General features: G+C 52.0%; 5 protein-coding genes and 1 pseudogene across 6 annotated transcripts; 4 read left to right on the forward strand and 2 right to left on the reverse strand.

Annotated features, from left to right (window-relative positions):
• Window positions 1–5860: 5860 nt before the first annotated feature.
• LOC114869895 (olfactory receptor 2K2-like) lies at window positions 5861–7422 on the forward strand (the record flags this gene model as incomplete). Its single annotated transcript, XM_029174449.3, has 3 exons — window positions 5861–6336; window positions 6435–6661; window positions 6758–7422. Coding segments are annotated over 3 exons (1050 nt in total), but the record flags the coding sequence as incomplete, so codon positions are not given.
• A 743-nt stretch (window positions 7423–8165) lies between these two features.
• LOC114869897 (olfactory receptor 10J4-like) lies at window positions 8166–10525 on the forward strand. Its single transcript, XM_029174450.1, has 4 exons — window positions 8166–8202; window positions 9173–9333; window positions 9412–10074; window positions 10361–10525. Exons 1-4 carry the CDS (start codon window positions 8166–8168, stop codon window positions 10523–10525), a joined length of 1026 nt encoding a protein of 341 aa, XP_029030283.1.
• A 670-nt stretch (window positions 10526–11195) lies between these two features.
• On the forward strand, window positions 11196–12460 carry LOC121202728 (olfactory receptor 4E1-like). Of its 2 annotated transcripts, XM_055514660.1 has the most exons (2): window positions 11196–12109; window positions 12284–12460. In XM_055514660.1, exons 1-2 carry the CDS (start codon window positions 11196–11198, stop codon window positions 12393–12395), a joined length of 1026 nt encoding a protein of 341 aa, XP_055370635.1. In that variant the 3' UTR covers window positions 12396–12460. The 2 variants fall into 2 exon arrangements, with proteins under 2 accessions (XP_055370635.1, XP_040929692.1); XM_041073758.2 differs by having other exon boundaries at window positions 11196–12371.
• Window positions 12461–13217: 757 nt separating this feature from the next.
• LOC114869899 (olfactory receptor 6N1-like) lies at window positions 13218–16366 on the forward strand. The gene is made up of 5 exons (XM_055502088.1): window positions 13218–13263; window positions 13395–13561; window positions 14441–14665; window positions 14750–15412; window positions 15754–16366. Exons 1-5 carry the CDS (start codon window positions 13218–13220, stop codon window positions 15919–15921), a joined length of 1269 nt encoding a protein of 422 aa, XP_055358063.1. The 3' UTR covers window positions 15922–16366.
• Window positions 16367–16489: 123 nt separating this feature from the next.
• On the reverse strand, window positions 16490–17460 carry LOC114869900 (olfactory receptor 5F1-like). The gene has a single exon (XM_029174454.2). The coding sequence runs from the start codon at window positions 17458–17460 to the stop codon at window positions 16501–16503; it is 960 nt and encodes a 319-aa protein (XP_029030287.1). The 3' UTR covers window positions 16490–16500.
• Window positions 17461–19005: 1545 nt separating this feature from the next.
• LOC114869901 (olfactory receptor 6C1-like) lies at window positions 19006–19730 on the reverse strand (annotated as a pseudogene).
• Window positions 19731–20563: the final 833 nt, after the last annotated feature.

Genomic DNA, 20563 nt, shown 5'->3' on the forward strand with positions numbered 1-20563 from the left:
GGGGACGAGGCAGGAACCAGAGGCGAAGACAAACGTGGAGACGAGGCAGGAACCAGAGGCGAAGACAGACGTGGAGACGAGGCAGGAACCAGAGGCGAAGACAGACGTGGAGACGAGGCAGGAACCAGAGGCGAAGACAGACGTGGAACCGATGCAGGTGCGGCCGGAGCCGGGCCGCCAGGAACCGATGCAGGTGCGGCCGGAGCCGGGCCGCCAGGAACCGATGCAGGTGCGGCCGGAGCCGGGCCGCCAGGAACCGATGCAGGTGCGGCCGGGGCCGAGCCGCCAGGAACCGATGCAGGAGCGACCTTCCCCTGGATGTCGGCGGGAACTAGGACGGGGGCGACCTCCTCCTGGAGGTCGGCGGGAACCGCGGTGGCAGCTCCGGCTGGCGCGACCTCCTCCTGGAGGTCGGCGGGGACTGCAGCTGGCCCGACCTCCTCCTGGGGGTCGGCAGGGACTGCAGCTGGCCCGACCTCCTCCTGGAGGTGCGCAGGGACTGCAGCTGGCGCGACCTCCTCCTGGAGGTGCGCAGGGACTGCAGCTGGCGCGACCTCCTCCTGGAGGTGCGCAGGGACTGCCACTCCGAGACTGACGGGAATGGGGGCTAGAACGGCCGCTACCGGGCCGACAGGAACGGGGACTGGAGCGGCAGCTACAGGATCGACGGAAACAGGGACTGGAGCGGCAGCTACAGGATCGACGGAAACAGGGACTGGAGCGGTAGCTACAGGATCGACGGAAACAGGAACTGGAACGGCAGCTACATGACCGACAGGAACGGCCGCAACATGGCCGACAGGAACGGCCGCAACATGGCCGACAGGAACGGCCGCAACATGGCCGACAGGAACAGGAACAGGGACAGGAACGGCCGCAACATGGCCGACAGGAACAGGAACAGGGACTGGAACGGCCGCAACATGGCCGACAGGAACAGGAACAGGGACTGGAACGGCCGCAACATGGCCGACAGGAACAGGGACTGGAACGGCCGCAACATGGCCGACAGGAACAGGGACTGGAACGGCCGCAACATGGCCGACAGGAACAGGGACTGGAACGGCCGCAACATGGCCGACAGGAACAGGGACTGGAACGGCCGCAACATGGCCGACAGGAACAGGGACTGGAACGGCCGCAACATGGCCGACAGGAACAGGGACTGGAACGGCCGCAACATGGTCGACAGGAACAGGGACTGGAACGGCCGCAACATGGCCGACAGGAACAGGAACAGGGACTGGAACGGCCGCAACATGGCCGACAGGAACAGGAACAGGAACCGGAACGGCCGCAACCTGGCCGACAGGGACTGGGACAGGAACCGGGACGGCCGCAACCTGGCCGACAGGGACTGGGACAGGAACCGGGACGGCCGCAACCTGGCCGACAGGGACTGGGACAGGAACGGGAACGGCATCTACTTGGCCGACAGGAACGGGAACGGCATCTACTTGGCCGACAGGAACGGGAACTGAAATGGCATCCTCACTAGAGCCGGCGGCGCTGCTCTCAGGCTCCTCGCTAGAGCCGGCGGCGCTGCCCTCAGGCTCCTCGCTAGAGCCGGCGGCGCTGCCCTCAGGCTCCTCGCTAGAGCCGGCGGCGCTGCCCTCAGGCTCCTCGCTAGAGCCGGCGGCGCTGCCCTCAAGCTCCTCGCTAGAGCCGGCGGCGCTGCCCTCAGGCTCCTCGCTAGAGCCGGCGGCGCTGCCCTCAGGCTCCTCGCTAGAGCCGGCGGCGCTGCCCTCAGGCTCCTCGCTAGAGCCGGCGGCGCTGCCCTCAGGCTCCTCGCTAGAGCCGGCGGCGCTGCCCTCAGGCTCCTCGCTAGAGCCGGCGGCGCTGCCCTCAGGCTCCTCGCTAGAGCCGGGCTCGACTGAACTGGGATCTGGACGGGGCTCGACTGAACTGGGCTCGACTGAACTGGGCTCGACTCAACTGGGCTCGACTCAACTGGGATCTGGACTGGGCTCGACTGGACTGGGCTCGACTGGATTGGGACCTGGACTGGGCTCGACTGGACTGGGCTCGACTGGACTGGGGCTGGAACCTGAGCGTGCCAGGGCTGCACTAGAGCATGAGCGTGGCGAGGCTGAACGGCGACTGGAGCCTGAGCGGAGCATGGATGAACTAGGGACTGGGCAAAACACGGCTGAACTGGGGACTGGGCAAAACACGACTGAGCTGGGGACTGGGCAAAACACGACTGAGCTGGAGACTGGGCCAAACACGGCTGAACTGGGGACTGGGCAAAACATGACTGAGCTGGAGACTGGGCAAAACACGACTGAGCTGGAGACTGAACAGCTCGCGACTGGACTGGAGACTGAACAGCGCGCGGCTGGGCTGGAGACGGGGGACCGCATGAGTGCAGGAAGTCCTCCCAGCGGAACAAACATGGAGCTGGGCAGGTTGGTGCAGACACGACGGTCCGACGGGGCTGGGAGGAGGAAACCGAAACCATCGGCGGTGCGACCGGCGCTGGCGTGGTGCGGAGCGCGTCGCTTAGCTCATCGAACCTTGCGCACAATCGCTCATAGAGGCGACGAACACTGGAGCGCTCTAACACGCTGTCCTCGTCCTCCAAAGTCAATATCGCCACCTCCACGGCGCTGCGCTGGTTTTCCGGGTTACGCGCTCGTCGGTAATCCTCCGCGAGGATTTTAAAATAAGTCTGTAGATCGCTAGGTAGCTCGGCGCAGGTGAACTCCATACTCCCTCGGGTGGATAATACTCGCCGTTAAAAAAAAGAAGCAAGGACAAACAGTCACTGACCTGACCGGAGGCTGAGTGCTGGCTGGGTCCAAGTCTGGCCAGATCGTTCTGTCAGGAACGCTCGGATGAGGACCCAAATGCACAGCTTACACAGGTTGACGGTGATCAAAAGGTGGTTTATTCCGGTTAGGCAGAGACGACGTTAGGGACAGGCAAGGTTCATACACGAGAGAAATATAATACCAGAATCATCGAGCGTCAGATCGTGGTCAGGCAGGCAAGGTCGGTAACAGGCGGGTACAACACCAGGGCAGACAGAACAGACAGGGATAAGGCAGGCTCAGAGTCAACAGTCCAGAAACAAGGTACGTAAAACACGGCCGGACCGAATCAAGGAAACTGGGAACTATGACGGGTACACACAAACGACGATCTGGCGGGGAACTGAGGACACAGGTGGTGGTTAAATACAACGTGACTTAATTACTGATACTAAACAGGTGTATGTAATGAAGACCGGTACTGACAGGGAACAGCTGTGACAACAGGTAAACAGGAAGTAAAGCAGGCACAGAAACAGAAACCGGGAGTGCTACCAAAATAAAACCGGAAATGGAAACTGGAACCAAAATAAAACAAGGAACAGAGCCAGAACCTGACACAGTGTAAGTCAGTGTAGGTCAGTGTGGGTCAGCGTGAGTCAGTGTGGGTCAGTGTAGGTCAGTGTGAGTCAGTGTGGGTCAGCGTGGGTCAGTGTGGGTCAGTGTGAGTCAGTGTGGGTCAGCGTGGATCAGTGTGGACCAGTGTGAGTTAGTGTGGGCCAGTGTAGGTCAGTGTGAGTCAGTGTGAGACAGTGTGGGTCAGTGTGGGTCAGTGTGGGTCAGTGTGGGTCAGCGTGGATCAGTGGGTCAGCGTGGGTCAGTTTGAGTCAGTGTGGGGCAGTGTGGGTGAGTGTGGCCCAGTTTGAGTCAGTGTGGGTCAGTGTAGGTAAGTGTGGATCAGTGTGGGCCAGTGTGAGTCAGTGTGAGTCAGTGTGAGTCAGTGTAGGTCAATGTGAGTCAGTGTGGGTCAGTGTGAGTCAGTGTGGGTCAGTGTGGATCAGTGTGGACGAGTGTGAGTTAGTGTGGGTCAGTGTAGGTTAGTGTGGGCCAGTGTGAGTCAGTGTGAGTCAGTGTAGGTCAGAGTGAGTCAGTGTAGGTCAGTGTGGGCCAGTGTGATTGAGTGTAGGTCAGAGTGAGTCAGTGTAGGTCAGTGTGGGCCAGTGTGAGTGAGTGTAGGTCAGTGTGAGTCAGTGTGAGTCAGTGTGGGCCAGTGTGAGTCAGTGTGGGTCAGCGTGGATCAGTGTGGACCAGTGTGAGTTAGTGTGGGTCAGTGTAGGTCAGTGTGAGTCAGTGTGAGTCAGTGTAGGTCAGTGTGAGTCAGTGTGGGCCAGTGTGAGTCAGTGTGAGTCAGTGTAGGTCAGTGTGAATAAGTGTGAGTCAGTGTGAGTCAGTGTAGGTCAGTGTGAGTCAGTGTGAGTCAGTGTAGGTCAGTGTGAGTCAGTGTGGGCCAGTGTGAGTCAGTGTGAGTCAGTGTAGGTCAGTGTGAGTCAGTGTGGGTCAGTGTGAGTCAGTGTGGGTCAGCGTGGATCAGTGTGGACCAGTGTGAGTTAGTTTGGGTCAGTGTAGGTCAGTGTGGGCCAGTGTGAGTCAGTGTGAGTCAGTGTGGGCCAGTGTGAGTCAGTGTGAGTCAGTGTAGGTCAATGTGAGTCAGTGCCGGTCAACATAGGTCAGTGTGGGTCAGTGTGAGTCAGTGTGAGTCAGTGTAGGTCAGTGTGGGCCAGTGTGAGTCAATGTGGGTCAGCGTGGATCAGTGTGGACCAGTGTGAGTCAGTGTGAGTCAGTGTGGGCCAGTGTGAGTCAGTGTGGGTCAGCGTGGATCAGTGTGGACCAGTGTGAGTTAGTGTGGGTCAGTGTAGGTCAGTGTGAGTCAGTGTGAGTCAGTGTAGGTCAGTGTGAGTCAGTGTGGGCCAGTGTGAGTCAGTGTGAGTCAGTGTAGGTCAGTGTGAATAAGTGTGAGTCAGTGTGAGTCAGTGTAGGTCAGTGTGAGTCAGTGTGAGTCAGTGTAGGTCAGTGTGAGTCAGTGTGGGCCAGTGTGGGTCCGTGTGAGTCAGTGTGAGTCAGTGTAGGTCAGTGTGGGCCAGTGTGAGTCAATGTGGGTCAGTGTAGGTCAGAGTGAGTCAGTGTAGGTCAGTGTGGGCCAGTGTGAGTGAGTGTAGGTCAGTGTGAGTCAGTGTGAGTCAGTGTGGGCCAGTGTGAGTCAGTGTGAGTCAGTGTAGGTCAATGTGAGTCAGTGTGGGTCAGTGTGAGTCAGTGTGGGTCAGCGTGGATCAGTGTGGACCAGTGTGAGTTAGTTTGGGTTAGTGTAGGTCAGTGTGGGCCAGTGTGAGTCAGTGTGAGTCAGTGTGGGCCAGTGTGAGTCAGTGTGAGTCAGTGTAGGTCAATGTGAGTCAGTGTCGGTCAACATAGGTCAGTGTGGGTCAGTGTGAGTCAGTGTGAGTCAGTGTAGGTCAGTGTGGGCCAGTGTGAGTCAATGTGGGTCAGCGTGGGTCAGTGTGGATTATGGGAACAGTCCCAGCATGTGAAGTGACGGCTCCAGGCTGGAGGTCCTCAGCCAGAACCTGGCCAGCACCCCGTTATCTCCTCACTCTATAAAGCTGCACATGTCCTGGTCTTGGTGTTTGGCTGCAGGTAACACACACCGTGGCTCATTGTGTACTGTCAGAACTCCTGGTTTGCATCTTCGAGTCACTGAGCAGCTCACGTCTGCTCAGTGACTAGTTCCTGTGGAGCCCCCTTGTCTATGTATTAAATTCAGCAAACAAGGACGTCTAAAAGGTGTCAGTCCTGAGCAGCACTTACAGCTAAATCCATGTGTTCAGCAGGTGGAACGCTGCCTACGACCTTACTGGTTGACGTCAACTAGAAACACTTCCCTCATCACTAAGGTGACACACGTCTGCAGGCAGACTAGTCCCAGCAGGGGGGCGGCGCCTTGTGTGACAGACAGTAGCTGTGGGCAGTGATCAGACTGGATCCTTATGAGAAGCACGTGTCGAGAGCAGCATCCAGGCAGCGAGGGCTCCTCTGCTCATTCCTGATCCACTGCTTGTGTCGCTGTCCGATCCTATGAATTGCAAAGCTGGGCTGCCTTCAGGTTCTGTTGTGTTGAGCTTGTGGGACGTGGGTGCAGGGCGGCGCTGCTCTGGATGGCCAACGCCACCTCGCTGACTCCTCTCAAGCAGCCCATCGTCTTTGAGCTGGAGGGCTTCTTCGTGCCCCCGGGCTGCGGCTCCCTCCTCTTCGTCCTGGCTCTGCTTAACTACCTGCTGGTTCTGTTGGCGAATGGAGCGGTGCTGTGCGTCATCGTGCTAGACAAGAACCTGCACAGACCCATGTTCATCATGATCTGCCACCTGCTGGTTTGTGACGTGCTGCTGGCCACGTCCGTGCTGCCTCGCCTCATGCTGCACCTCCTGACGGGGGAGAGGAGGATGGGCTACGCCTCAGCCATCGCTCAGGCCTTCTGCGTGCAGGCGACCGGCGTGGCCATGCAGACGGTTCTGGCCGCCATGGCCTATGACAGGTGAGAGCCCAGCGCCTGCCTGCCTGCCTGCCTGCCTGCCTGCCTGTGAGTGTGTGTGTGTGTGTGCGTGTTGGCGTGGCTAACGTGGGCGTCCGCAGGTACGTGGGCGTGTGCGAGCCTCTGCGCTACCACTCCATCATGACGTCCGCTCGCCTCCACGCCTGCTGCGCTCTGGCCTGGTGCGCGGCTGTGCTGTTCATCGCTGTGCTGTTCGTCTTCCACATCGACGAGCCGCTCTGTGGCAACGTCATACGACACGTGTACTGCAGCAACAGAGCCATCCTGAACCTGGCCTGTGGTCCCACGCCAGGAAACGACATCTACGGTGAGTGCCCTGCTTTAACCGCTGCTACTTGGCCTCTGACGCACAGCCATTACTGGGCTGATGGAGGTTTACATGATGTGTTTCCTGGTTTTCTAGGTTTGTCCATGACCTGGTGTTTGAATACAGGAGATTTCCTCATCATTGCATTTTCCTACATCAGAATCCTTCACGCTTCTGTAAAACATGGCAGAGGAGTTTGCAGGAAGGCCTTTCAGACATGCGCCTCCCACATTTTTGTGTATGTGATCTATGAAATTGCTACGATGACAGCAATTGTGAGTCAGAGGTTCCCATCAGTTTCCCAAAACGTGAGACAGTTCATCAGCATCCTGTTTGTAATCGTCCCACCGAGCATCAATCCCATCATCTACGGACTGGTCAGCAAAGAGCTGCGCACCAGCATCATCAAGCTCTTCACCGTCACGGCCTGTCCCACAAAATGATGACATCATCGTCAGCATCACTGTACACAAGCAGGGATGAAGCAAACTGTTATTATTGTTAGATACATACATTATTTGGTTTGAGATGTAGATAAAGAGAAAATGTGGACTTATAATCATGTTTATATGATATGTCACCCATTTTAATTTGCATCACTTTATGCCTCAACAACTGCCCATTCAAAATCAAATCTCTTCAGACGTCTTCTCCTGGATTCCTTGTTGACAGCTGCTCTGCGTCCGCCTTTCGTCAGGTCTAGTCTCAGCCTATTGTCTCTAATGTGTTTCCGCTTGTTACACATCAAGTATTTTAATAAAACCCTGCTGTTAAAAATTATTTCCTGTGTCTTGTTTCCTCATATGTGGCTGACGAACTGTCTTTGGTCTGTTGGTTCCATGAGGATGACAAACATTACATCTGCTGCTGTTGTCTGACCTGCTGCCTCATGTGTAAGAACATTATACCATAGAAGAGACATCTACATGTTCTAGATGTTGGCATAGCCACAGTCCTCTCTGCACATGTGCACATTAACAGGCACATTAAGACTTGGGAGCATTTGACATGTATGTTCTGGCACAATCACACAAAGAAGAAGATGGTGCTCATGCTCTCCATGTGAAAATGGTGGCGTTTGATTATGTAAAGTTGTTTAAAATGTGAGCTGACTCTGGAACAGTCACATAGAACCAGCTCAGCCCAGACCACCAGCGGGCCCAGGGCCCACTCCAGCAGCAGGGTGACTGAGCTAACAGGCTAACTTGGCTTAGCTTGGATCAAACTCTACAATACAGTAGATGTAACGTAACCAAACAGACTTCACAGACTCTTGTTGAAGTCGTGTGTCTCATTGTGCAGAAAACAAACCATTCCTTGTTGCTGCCTCGTTGTGAAAACTATTCATTTATCCATGTCACAGAACAAACGAAGCATTAACATGAACCTGCATTAAAATAATGTCTTTGAACTGAAGAGATCAGTTGGTGACAACCAGAGTCTTTTGTCTCGTGCTGCAGATCGGTTTGGGATAACGTCCTTTATGCTCATGTTGAATGGTACGATGAAAACTATCGGATGCAACAAGCTCAGAGCTTGTGGTACTCAGATGTGCCCCCCCCCCCCCTTCCCTAGCCCCTCACCCTTACCATCACAAATAAAGGCAGACGTCTAACTTTTGCTCTAATCTGAACCATACCTCAATTCTAACTTCAGCCCTAAAATCACATCTTCACTCTCAAAAAGGCCTTTAAAGTTGAGTTGTGACCATAGGGCCCCACTTCGGTAGAAAAAAAGGATTTGAGGCCCCACACTGATATAACTGCAAGGACACACAAACACACACACACACACACACACACACACACACACACACACACGGAAACTTCATTATGGTGAAAATGTGCCGTCTAATGATTCCTTCATGGTTTGATGAGGCCAAAGGTCTGAAGCAAACGATCGTTAACAGTGGAAACCCAGATCATTAAGTTTGTCTGGTTCCTATTCAGACACTGGAAGCAGGTCCCTTCGGTGATCGTCTCCCTTTCCTCTGTGCATTTCACATTTTAGATGCAGAGTCTGATGTAAGTTTGTCTAATGATGATTTCCTGTTCTCATTAAAATCTGCAGTTTAATGAGCAATTAGGTGGCTTGTTTGAAGAGGCACAACGAGGGCCAGCCAACAGGTTCTGCCTTTATCTGAGCCAACCCAGCAGAGCACACTGGGACTGAGACTGCAGTCGCCGCTGCTGCATCACAGCGTGAAGGCCACAGCATCCACAGCGGTTCTGCACACGTCCAGCGGCTCGTCTGAACACAAATGGACATCTTTCCATTTCACATTTCACCTCAAAATGCTGGAGGTCTCTGAGTGATTCTGCTTCTTATTCTAGCACATTTTTATTCTGTTATTCTCAAAGCAAAGCTGTCAGACGGGCTGTGATATGATGTTCTGATGCTGTGTATTCTGTAATTTTGGGTCAGATAGGTGTGACTAGGATTAAACGTGTGATGAGCTGCTGCTGCTGCTGCTGCTGGAATCTACAAACTCTGACGTTTCTCCTCATCCAGGTTACAGGTCCACATCCAATGGGAGCAGAGGTTCTGACGGTGTCAGCTTCTTCATCATCCAGGGCCTCAGCAGCCTCGGGGATAAGCAGATGATCCTCTTTGTGATTGTGCTGCTGTGTTACGTCATCATCCTGGGAGGAAACAGCAGCATCATCTTTGTGGTACGGACCAATGCTCCTCACTTCTGGCTTCGCTGACAGCTGGTTCTGATGTAATCAACACACATTCTTCTGCTGCAGGTTCTGACCGACCCAAAGCTCAGCTCTCCCATGTACTTCTTCCTGTCCCACCTCTCCTTCGTGGACATGGTCTACACCACCACCACCATCCCTAAACTGCTGTGCAGCCTCCTGTGGGGCGTGACGACCATCTCGGTTCCCGGCTGCTTCCTCCAGATGTATTTCTTTATTCATCTCAGCGTCACCTCTCGCTCCATCCTCACCGTCATGGCGTACGACCGCTACGTGGCCATCTGCAGGCCTCTGCGCTACGGCTCCATCATGAGCCGGCCCGTCCAGCTGCTGCTGGTGGCCGGCGCCTGGAGCTTCAGCGCCGCCTGCTCTGTGCCGTGCGTGCTGCTCACCTGGCAGGAGCCGTACTGCGGCCCCAACGTGGTCCGACACGGCTGGTGCGACCTGTCGTCTGTGCGGCAGCTGGCCTGCGCCGACACCACGGTGACCAACATGGTGTCACTGTCCTCTGCGCTGGTGTCGCTGCTGAGCACGGGCGTCCTCATCCTTAGCTCCTACATCCTGATTGGCGTTTCCATATCCAAGATGGCTGCCGGTGAGCGGCTGAAGGCGTTGGGGACGTGTGCGGCCCACCTGAGCGTGGTGACCGTCTCCTACACCTCAGCCTCCTTCGTGTACATCTCCTACCGGGTGGGCAACTTTCCTCCAGAGGTAAAACCATGAACCACCCTCCTTTGATGTCTGTATAACACCCGCTTTGCTCACGCAGGCTTGCTGACATTCACAATGACGCTTTTGGGGTCTTGTGTGGTTGCAGGGAGGAGCTGATGAACGACACAGTTCTGAAAACTAGACCCAGTTTGCATTTTGATTTGACTGAGTTTCAAGAGGCAGAACAGTGTGTTGGTGTGAGGGACCGTCCAGCTTCCTTTGTCTTCACACAACAATGTAGATTTGATCACTTGACAATGACCCACTGTGTTGTTTGCTGTTCCAGGTTCGTATCATCGTTGCTGTAGTTTATGCTGCTCTTACTCCTTTCCTGAATCCAATGATCCACAGTCTGAGGAACAAGGATCTGCGAGATGGCATCAGAAAAGCTTTGAGAAGGTTCAGGTCTGCTGCAGTTTCAGCCACAAAGCACGTCAATACAGAGTCATGACCCGAAGACGACCCAGTCCAACGTTAATGTTACAGTAGCACATTGAACCAGCTACATCTTGTGACCTGAATGAATGTGAAAGTAATTTTCAAATAAAATGACTGGTTCTGATTTCACTGATTCTGATGAAAGAGGGAAACAAGCAGAAGGACACAAACTCTGGTGAGAACCAATGCCCTGACGGAGCAGCCATTAAAACCAAACTCAGTTTTTATTTCTCTATTTGATGTATGAAAGAAGCACATGAAAGGCCTCCACTTTGTCTTAACACAGCAGCTGAAGCAGTTCCCACGTTTCAGTCGCTAGTAAACCACGTTGCTCCGGCTCTAACGGCTGCACCATGTAGCTGCAGGGAAGCCACAGAACCGAGAAAGTGCTTCAAAGCAAAACCAGAATACAGATAAACTACCGTCTACTCAGAGTGAGCCACAACCTGCACACGCTGCTTTCCTCACATGGGTTCCCTCACACGGGTTCCCTCATGAGGTTCTAGTTGACACGCTTCACCCGCCCACATCTTACATCATGGAGATGTTTCCCTGAGGAGCCTCCTGAAATAAAACCAACACACAACGTCCTGAGGAGAAGGAGCCTCGAGCTGGAGGCTCCGATCTGCAGCCGAACCCATGGTTCAAGCCTTTGTGCAAATAGCAATAATAGCGCTGGCTCCATGGAGAACTCCACGGTGAACAGCCTGACGCTGCAGCTGGAGGGCCTGTCGGTCTCCAGCAGCAGCCGCTACCCGGTCTTCCTGCTGCTGCTCTGCTCCTTCGTCTTCATCCTTCTGGCCAACGCGGCCATCGTGGGCCTGATCCTGACGCAGCGGAGCCTCCGTCAGCCCATGTACCTGCTCTTCTGCAGCCTGGCCGCCAACGATGTCATGGGGAACGCGCTTCTGGTTCCGCGGCTGCTCGCCGACGTTCTGCTGCCTCCGTCTCAGCGCCTCATTCACTTCTACGAGTGCGTGGTCCAGGCGTTCGCCACGCACCTGTTCTGCGCCAACTCGCACACCGTGCTCATGGTCATGGCCTTCGACAGGTACGTGGCTATCTGCCGCCCGCTGCGCTACGCCTCCATCATGACGGACAGGCGGGTGGTCCAGCTGACGGCCGGCGCCTGGGGAGCGGGCTTGGTTTTAGTCGGGGTTCTGCTGGGTCTGACTCTGCGGCTGAACCGGTGCAGGACACTGATCGCGAACCCCTACTGTGACAACGCGTCTCTGTTCAAGCTGTCGTGTGATGACGCGGCCGTGGCCAACGTCTACGGCCTGGCCTACACCGGCCTGCTGCTCTCCTCCTCCGCTGCCTGCATCGTCCTCACCTACTCCAAGATCGCGGCGGCCTGCGTGAGCAGCAGCAGCAGGCGTCTGAGTGGCTGGGCCCGGACCACCTGCAGGGCCCGGACCACCTGCAGCAGCCACCTTTGTGTGTATGTGCTGATGCTGCTCAGCGGGCTGGTGTTCGTCGTCCTCCACCGCTTCCCCCAGCACGCAGAGCTCAGGAAGACGGCCGCCATCCTGTTCCACACAGTGCCGGGCAGCCTGAACCCCGTCATCTACGGGCTGCAGTCCAAGGAGATCCACAGGTGTCTGTCCAAACTGGTCCCGGTGAGGAGACACCGGCATCACAATCAGAGGAAATCCAGTGATCTGTGAGAAAACTGGTTGAAGCAGTGATAGGATGTGAATCCTTGTGTAATGTGGACTTTAGGTCATTTTGTGACTTGTAAAATGGATCCCGCATGTTCTGTTCAAAACAGACTGTTTTCAGGAACCCTAAAAACAAAAAAAAGTTTAACCAGAAAACCCCAAATCTCACAGACTCTGCTCTGGTTGAACTGGTGGTTCTGTTCACACACTGCTCTGGGCTAATTCACATTCTACCAGTCTGGACCTGGACCCAAACCAGCAAAACCAGTCGAGTCCAGCACAGAGGATCAAACACAACTGAGCCATGGCGTGAACGAACACAAAGCAGTCGATGAACCACAACAGTTAACGTGAACGCTTGTCAGAAGTTCTGGGTCCTTGTGGACCCGGTGCTGCCTTGTGTTTAATTCATAAGTGTAAGTTTGTGTGATTAAAGTTTGTAGATCATTCTTTTTTAAGACCTGTCTGTCATCATTCTGCTGGTCTGTTCTTCTGTTTTAAGCCCCTTTCGTTCCCTTTCTGCAGGGAAAGCAGTTTCATTCTAGATTAATAAAGTTTGAATCAGTGAACTAGAAGCTGAGGTGGCGTCTTTATTTGACCACTGGAGTCTGAACCTGGACGTTACATGATCTGATCATCACCTAATGTCTGTGGTTCTGGTTCTGCAGCCGTTTTTCACTGCCCATGGAGCCTGAGTCTTAGAGGTCTGAGACTCCATCATGTGCTAATGATGAGGAATAATAATAATAATAATAATAATAAGGGCAGGTTGTTTTCAGCCACATGTCGCCAGCCTGTTCTGTCTAAGCTGTGGCTTCGTTCTGCAGACTCTCAGTAGCACCATCATCATCTTTGTGGTACCAGCCAAGTCTTCAGGACTCGTCACATGGTTTTAGTTTGCGTGTACACAGGAAGTTGTGTCTCTTTGATCTAAGCTGATCTAAACTCTGAATATGACACTGTCTCCTGCTGCAGGAGCTGCAGGTTCTGGTCGTCCCAAAGCTCACCTCTCTCCTTTTCCTGTTCCAGCGCTACGTTGTGGACATGGTCTACACCACCACTGATGTGTTTTGCCTTCAGACATTTAGAAGTTGGATGAACTAAATCATAATTACAGAACCGTCTTCAGGACATATTTTATCACACATCAGGGTTTGTCTTTGTTTAGGTCCATAGCGTTGTTGCTGCTCTCACTCTGAAGATAAACTCCCTGATCTACAGGATGCCGTCAAAAGGACAGAGACCACCGGACCCAGAAGTCCCACGGGCCTGTAGAAGTGAGTCCACTAGTCCCTAAAGAATCGAGTCCACTGGACTCTGTAAAACCGAGTCTACTGGACTGCCCCATGCCCCCTCTGTTGGTTCAGACCCGACAGGAAGAGAACAAGGTCAGTGTAGTATTAATTGAAGCTGTTTTGCTGGTGCAAACAAAGTCGCTAATGATTGCGACCTCGTATACACACACCTAACGAGCAAAGAAACAGAATTAATGACTGCATGTTTTCTGCAAAAGTTTTCTCTAATGAGAACCAGTAGCCGTTACCATGACAACAGAGTAATTATGCTTGATCGTCTGCTAAAACAGGTCCCTCTGTGACCTGTACTGGAGCCTGATGTCAGATTAGTTCATGTTCCTTCACCAAATCACTGGCTGCTCTTAAAAAGACAAGACGTGCAGCAGAGACCTGGACCCAGGTTCTGAGGTGAGGTTCTGCCCACTCGGTCTTCATCGTTAGTTGTTTATGCCGTTGCTCTTGTTCAGTGTTTTTGTGCCTGCAGGTCTTCCACATGTGGGTCTGAAGTCATGGAGTTGTTTTCACTGGACAGAGCTGCAGGTCTGTGACTGACGCCGGGTTTGATCCATCCTTAGCTTGATTCACTGCTGATCACTGGTAGTAATGTGACTGATGCTGCTGTGGGATGACAAGGGTCAGAACCAGCGTGAGTCCAGCTGGACTGATGCATGAATTAGACAGGTCCTGATCAACTCATGAGCTACTCAGAACCGGATGTATGATCTGTTGATGGTGTGGAGTGTGAGCTGAACCTGTCTCACATTCATGCTGCCCTGCTTTACCAGACTTCCATGTCTGATTCCACCAAATGCATCAGTTGAGACGGTTTAATTCAGAACAGAACAGACAGGAACATGTTTTTGACTTGACGAGGCCGCGCTGCTGCTTATGCAGACGGCATTTGGATCATTCACGCTGTCAGTTGTTTAGCCAAGTGAAGAACAAGTAGAGCTAAAAGTCTGTTGATGGAAGGTTTGGGTGAAAACTCTCTGTTTGTGTCTCTTTGCTCCAGAACCCGATTTGCTGGTGTCAGGCATTCACAGGTCCAATTCTAACGGCACCACAGCGCCTGATGGTGTCACCTTCTTCGTGATCCAGGGCCTCGCCAGCCTTGGGGACACACAGATGGTTGTGTTTGTCTTCCTCTTGTTGGGTTACATCATCATCCTGGGAGGAAACTGCTTGATCCTCGTTGTGGTGCAAACCAAACCCGCTTGTCAAGTCATTAGTCTCGGCTGCGCCTGATCCAGCAGGTGCTCACTGTTGTCTCTCCTGGTGCAGGTTCTGACCGACCCAAAGCTCAGCTCTCCCATGTACTTCTTCCTGTCCCACCTCTCCTTCGTGGACATGGTCTACACCACCACCACCATCCCTAAACTGCTGTGCAGCCTCCTGTGGGGCGTGACGACCATCTCGGTTCCCGGCTGCTTCCTCCAGATGTTCTTCTTTGTGCAGCTCGGTGCCACTGGTCACTCCATCCTCACCGTCATGGCGTACGACCGCTACGTGGCCATCTGCAGGCCTCTGCACTACGGCTCCATCATGACCCGGCCCGTCCAGCTGCTGCTGGTGGCCGGCGCCTGGAGCTTCAGCATCCTTTGTACGCTTCCTGCTGCCGCCATCACCTGGCAGGAGCCGTACTGCGGCCCCAACGTGGTCCGACACGGCTGGTGCGACCCGGCATCTGTGCGACGGCTGGCCTGCGCCGACACCACGGTGGATAACTTAGTTTCCCTTTTCTCTGCGCTGGTGTCGCTGCTGAGCACGGGCGTCCTCATCCTTAGCTCCTACATCCTGATTGGCGTTTCCATATCCAAGATGGCTGCCGGTGAGCGGCTGAAGGCGTTGGGGACGTGTGCGGCCCACCTGAGCGTGGTGACCGTCTCCTACACCTCAGCCTCCTTCGTGTACATCTCCTACCGGGTGGGCAACTTTCCTCCAGAGGTAGAGAAGTTCACTTCAGATCTGCTACTGTACCTTTGTTTCAACATGCTTTATGTATTTGTTTTATTTTTACTTTAGTCAAGATCAGTGACATATAAAACGATCACCTAAACTATAGTTTCGACTTAGACTTTGTTAGAGAAGCATTTAAACATAATGAAGCTCAGCTGAAGCTTATCAAAGCCTCGTCTCTTGAAAATTTTTTTAATAAAGTGGTTGCTGAGCTGCGTTTAGTAGTTGAAAACACAGTTATTTTATGTAGATTGAGGAAGCCGCCATGATAAATGTAGACCAAAGCTCATAACTACCAGACAGACTGACTCCAGTTTGTGCATTACAAGCTGATGGTGATTGCTGTGCTCTACTCGGCTCTGACTCCATTCCTGAACCCACTGATCTACAGTCTGAGGAACAAGGAGCTGCAGGATGCTATCAGACGAACCCTGAGCAGGATCAGCTGTGCTGCCGCCTCAGCTGCAGAAGAGACTGACACAGACAAGGTGTTCTGACGAACAGTTCACGCCAGTGTCAGTCACTGAGCTCCTCCCTGTTTACAGAGCATCTGACAGGGATTCACCAACACTCACAGATGAAGAAGATGTTTTGTTAATGCTATAGAAAAGATCATAGGCCACATTGTGCTTGGTGACTGTAGACTTTATAAAGAGCACATCATCAGTGACCTTTAAGATACTGTAATTATCACAAGTGCTACAATAGATTACAGCTTGTTTGAGAGTTACAGCAGCCGAGGCTCTGACATTTTCTCTCTCTCTTTGACATTTTACAATAAGCTGCATCCAGGGTCTGGATCGGCAGCAGTCTGAGCAGCATGAGACGCTCAGCTGAGCCCAACAGCAAAGCTCAAATGCGAAGTAATAATGTTCATTGTTTTTTGGAACGAGTTTGTACATTCTACAGGAATGAAAGTTTTTTATTAAAGTTTATTCATAAAACAGGTTAACAGGTTGTAAGGATTCTATTACTTTTACACAACATTCAGCGTGATGACCTAAAATAGTCACTTAAAAAGCTTATGTCATTAACTACATGCACGGGGCTTCTGTTGCTGGTTCCGTATCGGGGCTTCATCGTGGGCCCGGCATGTTTGTGTCCGGACCTCTGGGCCGGTGAAACACGCGGAGGAGCCGGTGTCTGAGCTCTTTGCAGTGCAGGCCGTAGATGACGGGGTTCACAACCGGGGGCACAACAAAGAACAGGACCGACGCCACCTTGCCGCCGTCGGCCCACTCTGGGTTCCGGTGGATGATCATGGGGGTCAGCGACGACACCAGCATGATCACATACGCGGCCAGATGCGTGGCGCAGGTGTGCAGCGCGCGGCCTTTGAGCGCCCGGCTCCGGCTGCTCAGACAGATGGCGGCGATGCGCGCGTAGGTGACGCAGACGGCGCCCAGAGAGGCGCAGAGGAAGAGCGCGCCGCTGGCCAGGCCGTACACGTGGTTGACGAGGACGTTCTCGCAGGACAGCTTGAACAGCGAGGCGTTGTCGCAGAAAGGGTTGGCAACGAAGCGCCGGCAGCGCGACAGGCGGACGCTGAGCGCCATGAGGACCGCGACGGAGAGCAAGGCCGCCGCCCAGGCGCCCACGGACAGCCTCAGCACCGCGCCGCCCGTCATGATGGCGGCGTAGCGCAGAGGGCAGCAGATGGCCACGTAGCGGTCCAACGCCATGATCGTGAGCACGGCGTGGGAGGTGCCGGCGTGGAAGTGGGCGGCGAAGGCTTGAACGGCGCACTGGACGTAATGGATGCAGCGAGCCGGCACCGGGGTCAGCATGTCGGCCAGAAGCCGGGGCAGCACCGCCGTGGCGCCGAACACGTCGTTGATGCTCATGTTGCAGAAGAGCAGGTACATGGACTGATGCAGGCTCCTTTCCACTGACACCAGGACGATGAGGCTCAGGTTGGACACCACAATGAAGGTGTAGAGGAGCAGGAGGAGAACAAAGGCCAGGAGGGAGAACTGGGGCCTGACGTTCAGGCCTTCCAGCTGCAGGACGTCCAGGTTCTGGGTTTGGTTCTCCATCCTGTAGAGGAAGGAGCGACAGTGAGTCCTGAAATCAGGGTTAATCTGTCATCTGTGAAGGAGACGCTGTGTGGTGCTGATGCTGTGGAAGCTGGGAGTGAACACAGCAGCGGCAGCAGTCTCTCCACATGCTCTATAATTAAAACAACAACTCTGTTTCTTGTTTTCAGCCCTGTGAAAATCATCTGAAAAAACAAAATGAGCTGATGCATTTATGCCTAAATTGAGATAATCTCAGTTCAGTCCAGTTAATCGTGTTACTCATAATCCTTAGGTACAGTAGTTGGATTTACATCATTCACATTGTGAGCAGCTCTGTCTCTGGTCTGATGCACCGTTAAACACACCATGGTTTCCCTCAACACACTGAGTCAACATCAACACCAGTGGTTACAGCAAAATCATTTACAGCTTTACACCTTTGTGCAGTGTCTAGTGTCTCCCCCATCCACATCACATTGTTTGCCACTGTGAATATATAGGCTATGCAGAGAAAACCTTGATGCCTCGTTCTTGCACAATTTATTACTGTTGTATGTACAAGTATTCTTAGTACAAGTATATACAAGTATCACTCTTGTTTTCTTGCACTATCATTACTGTTGTTGTCTCCTTTTCTTTTTTGCTATGCTGCTGCTGTGAACAAAATAATTTCCCCACTGTGGGATTAATAAAGTCGTATCCTATCCTATTAACTGATATCACAGATTCATGTTGCTCAAATCGGTTCATCATTCAGTGTTCAAATCCTTCCTAAGCTCTGAAGCAACCGCTGTTCAGATTCATTGACGTTTCCTCCACATAACTGTGATACCTAAAGTGAGCAGTCACCCTTTTAAGCTCACACACACACTGATAAACACAGTTACCAGGTAACAGCTGATGATGTCTGGGTGGACTGTGTGGTGGCCACAGGTCTACTAGGTCAGAGAGAAGCAGACAATGAGCAGGACGCTCTTAAAGAGCCAATAAGATCAGGCTCTTATTTTGGTGGGTACACACCAACATCCGATTTCAAGCATTCTGCATCGATTGTTTAAATGTAGTTTTATTCTAATAAGTTTATAATAATATTGATGAAGATGCTGAGCCAGAGTAGTTGAAAGGACGTAACTTTTATTGTGCGTTATATTTTGAAAAGGCCCCACTTCCTGCTTAATGGTGGCTAAATTACTGTGTGTCTGTGCTGTGACGTTATTTTACACATCCAGTGTGTTTGTACATCACTAGATGGTGCTGGTTCCACTGTGACTGACGAAGGTAACTGCGTTTGATGACTGTGAGTCAGAGTGATGTCCAGTAGAAACTGGAGTCAAAACTATAGTTACTGATGCTTTAAAGTTATTCTGTAGTTCGACCAGGTGTAGCTGCTCAGTTTGTGAGCTCAACCCTCGTGATAAATTTACTTCTATAATAATATTAATAAAAAGTTGTGGAACCCTAGATCTGAATCCAATCCATAAACAACTGTTCAAATTCTACATAACATTTAGACATTTGGATTCCCTAGTTACACTGTCACAGTTCTGCTAGTAAATATGACAACTATTTTTTCTGACAACTGTGCAATCCATAAATAACAGCATTCATAGAAGGTCGGAGCACATGGAACAAGATAGATGCCTGCTTCCTGTGTTCCAATAACTCAGGGAATTGGTGAAGGATGATGATTATGCAGGATGACGTACACAGCCAAGTGAGTGGTCCACGTCTACAGTGCTTTGGTGTTCAACAACCTGCTGCTGCCGCTCAAGCAAGGCGATCTTCACATGGGTGAGCATCGTGCTGCACAGAGAGCCAGCCATCGTGGACATGGCTCTACCAAGACCATAGATGTTGTTAGTGAGAACATTTTCAGGTGGACGCTGAGGCCCAGAAGAATAGCAGTTTAAATAAAAGACACGATCAAATGCCTTGATCATGATCACTGTGTGTGAGATTCCTGCTTAGAAGTGAGCACAGAAAGCCTGAAAGACACAGTCCACGTAACGGATGCACCTCTTGCCATGTGGGACAAACACATCACTCAGCACATGAGGAATGATAGTAGAGGCCCCGAACACGTCGTTAATACTCATGTTGAAGAAGAGCAGATACATGGGTTCATGGAGGCTGATCTCTATCGTGATGAGGATTATCAAGCCAACGTTTGAAACCACAATTTAGATGAAGATGAGGAGGAGGAAGAGAAAGACGGCCGTGGATGCCTGAGAGCTGGCCCTCAATCCCTCTAGCTGTAGAATGTCCAGTTTTCGAGTTTCATTCTCCATGCTCAAGAGAGCTCGTAGAAAGATCAGCACACGTGACATTAGTCATTGTTTCTATATCAGTCCTGTTTTATAAAGCAGATCTTTCGAGCTTCAGGTTTTTCTACTGTATCTTCTAAAACAGAAAGAAACAAAGTGGACACAAGCTGAAAGTTAATTTCCTGCCAAATCTATTCATCTGCTGATAAACACGCAAAGATCCTATTATGCAACCATAAATGTTTTGCAAGGAAGAATCAGAGGTGAACGGCATAACCTGCAGCAGCTACAAACAGTCATTGCAACTTGTGATGTCTCAATTGGCTTGTGTAACTAAATGCTGGTGGTTTCAGTTTCTCACATGAAAACAAGCAACACGTTCACGTTGCTGAAAGTAGTGTTGGATATTTCTAACTTAAAAAGAAGAAAGCCTTTATTGGTCATTATCACATACAATTTATCAACGAAATTGATCTTCTGCATTTAGTGTCTCGGCTCCACTGCTGCCAGTGGACGGGCACACATATTCTGCTGCTCACTGTTCCACACAGGTTCCTCTGCTGTAGCACATACATTTTTTCATGTTAGCTACTGTACAGTTAGCACACTTAACTAGTATATATCTACATACATATTTACCTTACGAATACTTTATCTGCACATATGTCGATAGAAACCATTTTATATCTGTTCATAGTAAATCTGTTTGCTGCCCACTGTACTTCTGGTTAGACCCAACCTGCATTTCGTTGCCTTGTACTTGTGTAATGACAGTAAAGTTGAATCACATTTAATCTAGTTATTCTGTGCCGTATATTAGGTTTTACTTCTTTAATCCATAGAAAGTGCAAAATATG

Source organism: Betta splendens, chromosome 14 (assembly GCF_900634795.4).
Source record: "Betta splendens chromosome 14, fBetSpl5.4, whole genome shotgun sequence".
Classification (NCBI taxonomy): Eukaryota; Metazoa; Chordata; class Actinopteri; order Anabantiformes; family Osphronemidae; genus Betta; species Betta splendens.

Excerpts from the sequence above, each read along its gene's own strand:
- LOC114869897 (XM_029174450.1), top strand. The coding sequence starts at position 8,166 with ATGAAAACTATCGGATGCAACAAGCTCAGAGCTTGTG. Across the intron at positions 9,334-9,411 it reads ACAGCAGCATCATCTTTGTG|GTTCTGACCGACCCAAAGCT; the intron begins GTACGGACCAAT and ends CTTCTGCTGCAG. Across the intron at positions 10,075-10,360 it reads TGGGCAACTTTCCTCCAGAG|GTTCGTATCATCGTTGCTGT; the intron begins GTAAAACCATGA and ends TTGCTGTTCCAG.
- LOC121202728 (XM_055514660.1), top strand. The coding sequence starts at position 11,196 with ATGGAGAACTCCACGGTGAACAGCCTGACGCTGCAGCTGGAGGGCCTG. Across the intron at positions 12,110-12,283 it reads CAGTCCAAGGAGATCCACAG|ACTGTTTTCAGGAACCCTAA; the intron begins GTGTCTGTCCAA and ends TGTTCAAAACAG.
- LOC114869899 (XM_055502088.1), top strand. The coding sequence starts at position 13,218 with ATGGTCTACACCACCACTGATGTGTTTTGCCTTCAGACATTTAGAA. Across the intron at positions 13,264-13,394 it reads TTGCCTTCAGACATTTAGAA|GATGCCGTCAAAAGGACAGA; the intron begins GTTGGATGAACT and ends CCTGATCTACAG. Across the intron at positions 13,562-14,440 it reads CCCGACAGGAAGAGAACAAG|GTTTGGGTGAAAACTCTCTG; the intron begins GTCAGTGTAGTA and ends TGTTGATGGAAG.
- LOC114869900 (XM_029174454.2), bottom strand. The coding sequence starts at position 17,460 with ATGGAGAACCAAACCCAGAACCTGGACGTCCTGCAGCTGGAAGGCCTG.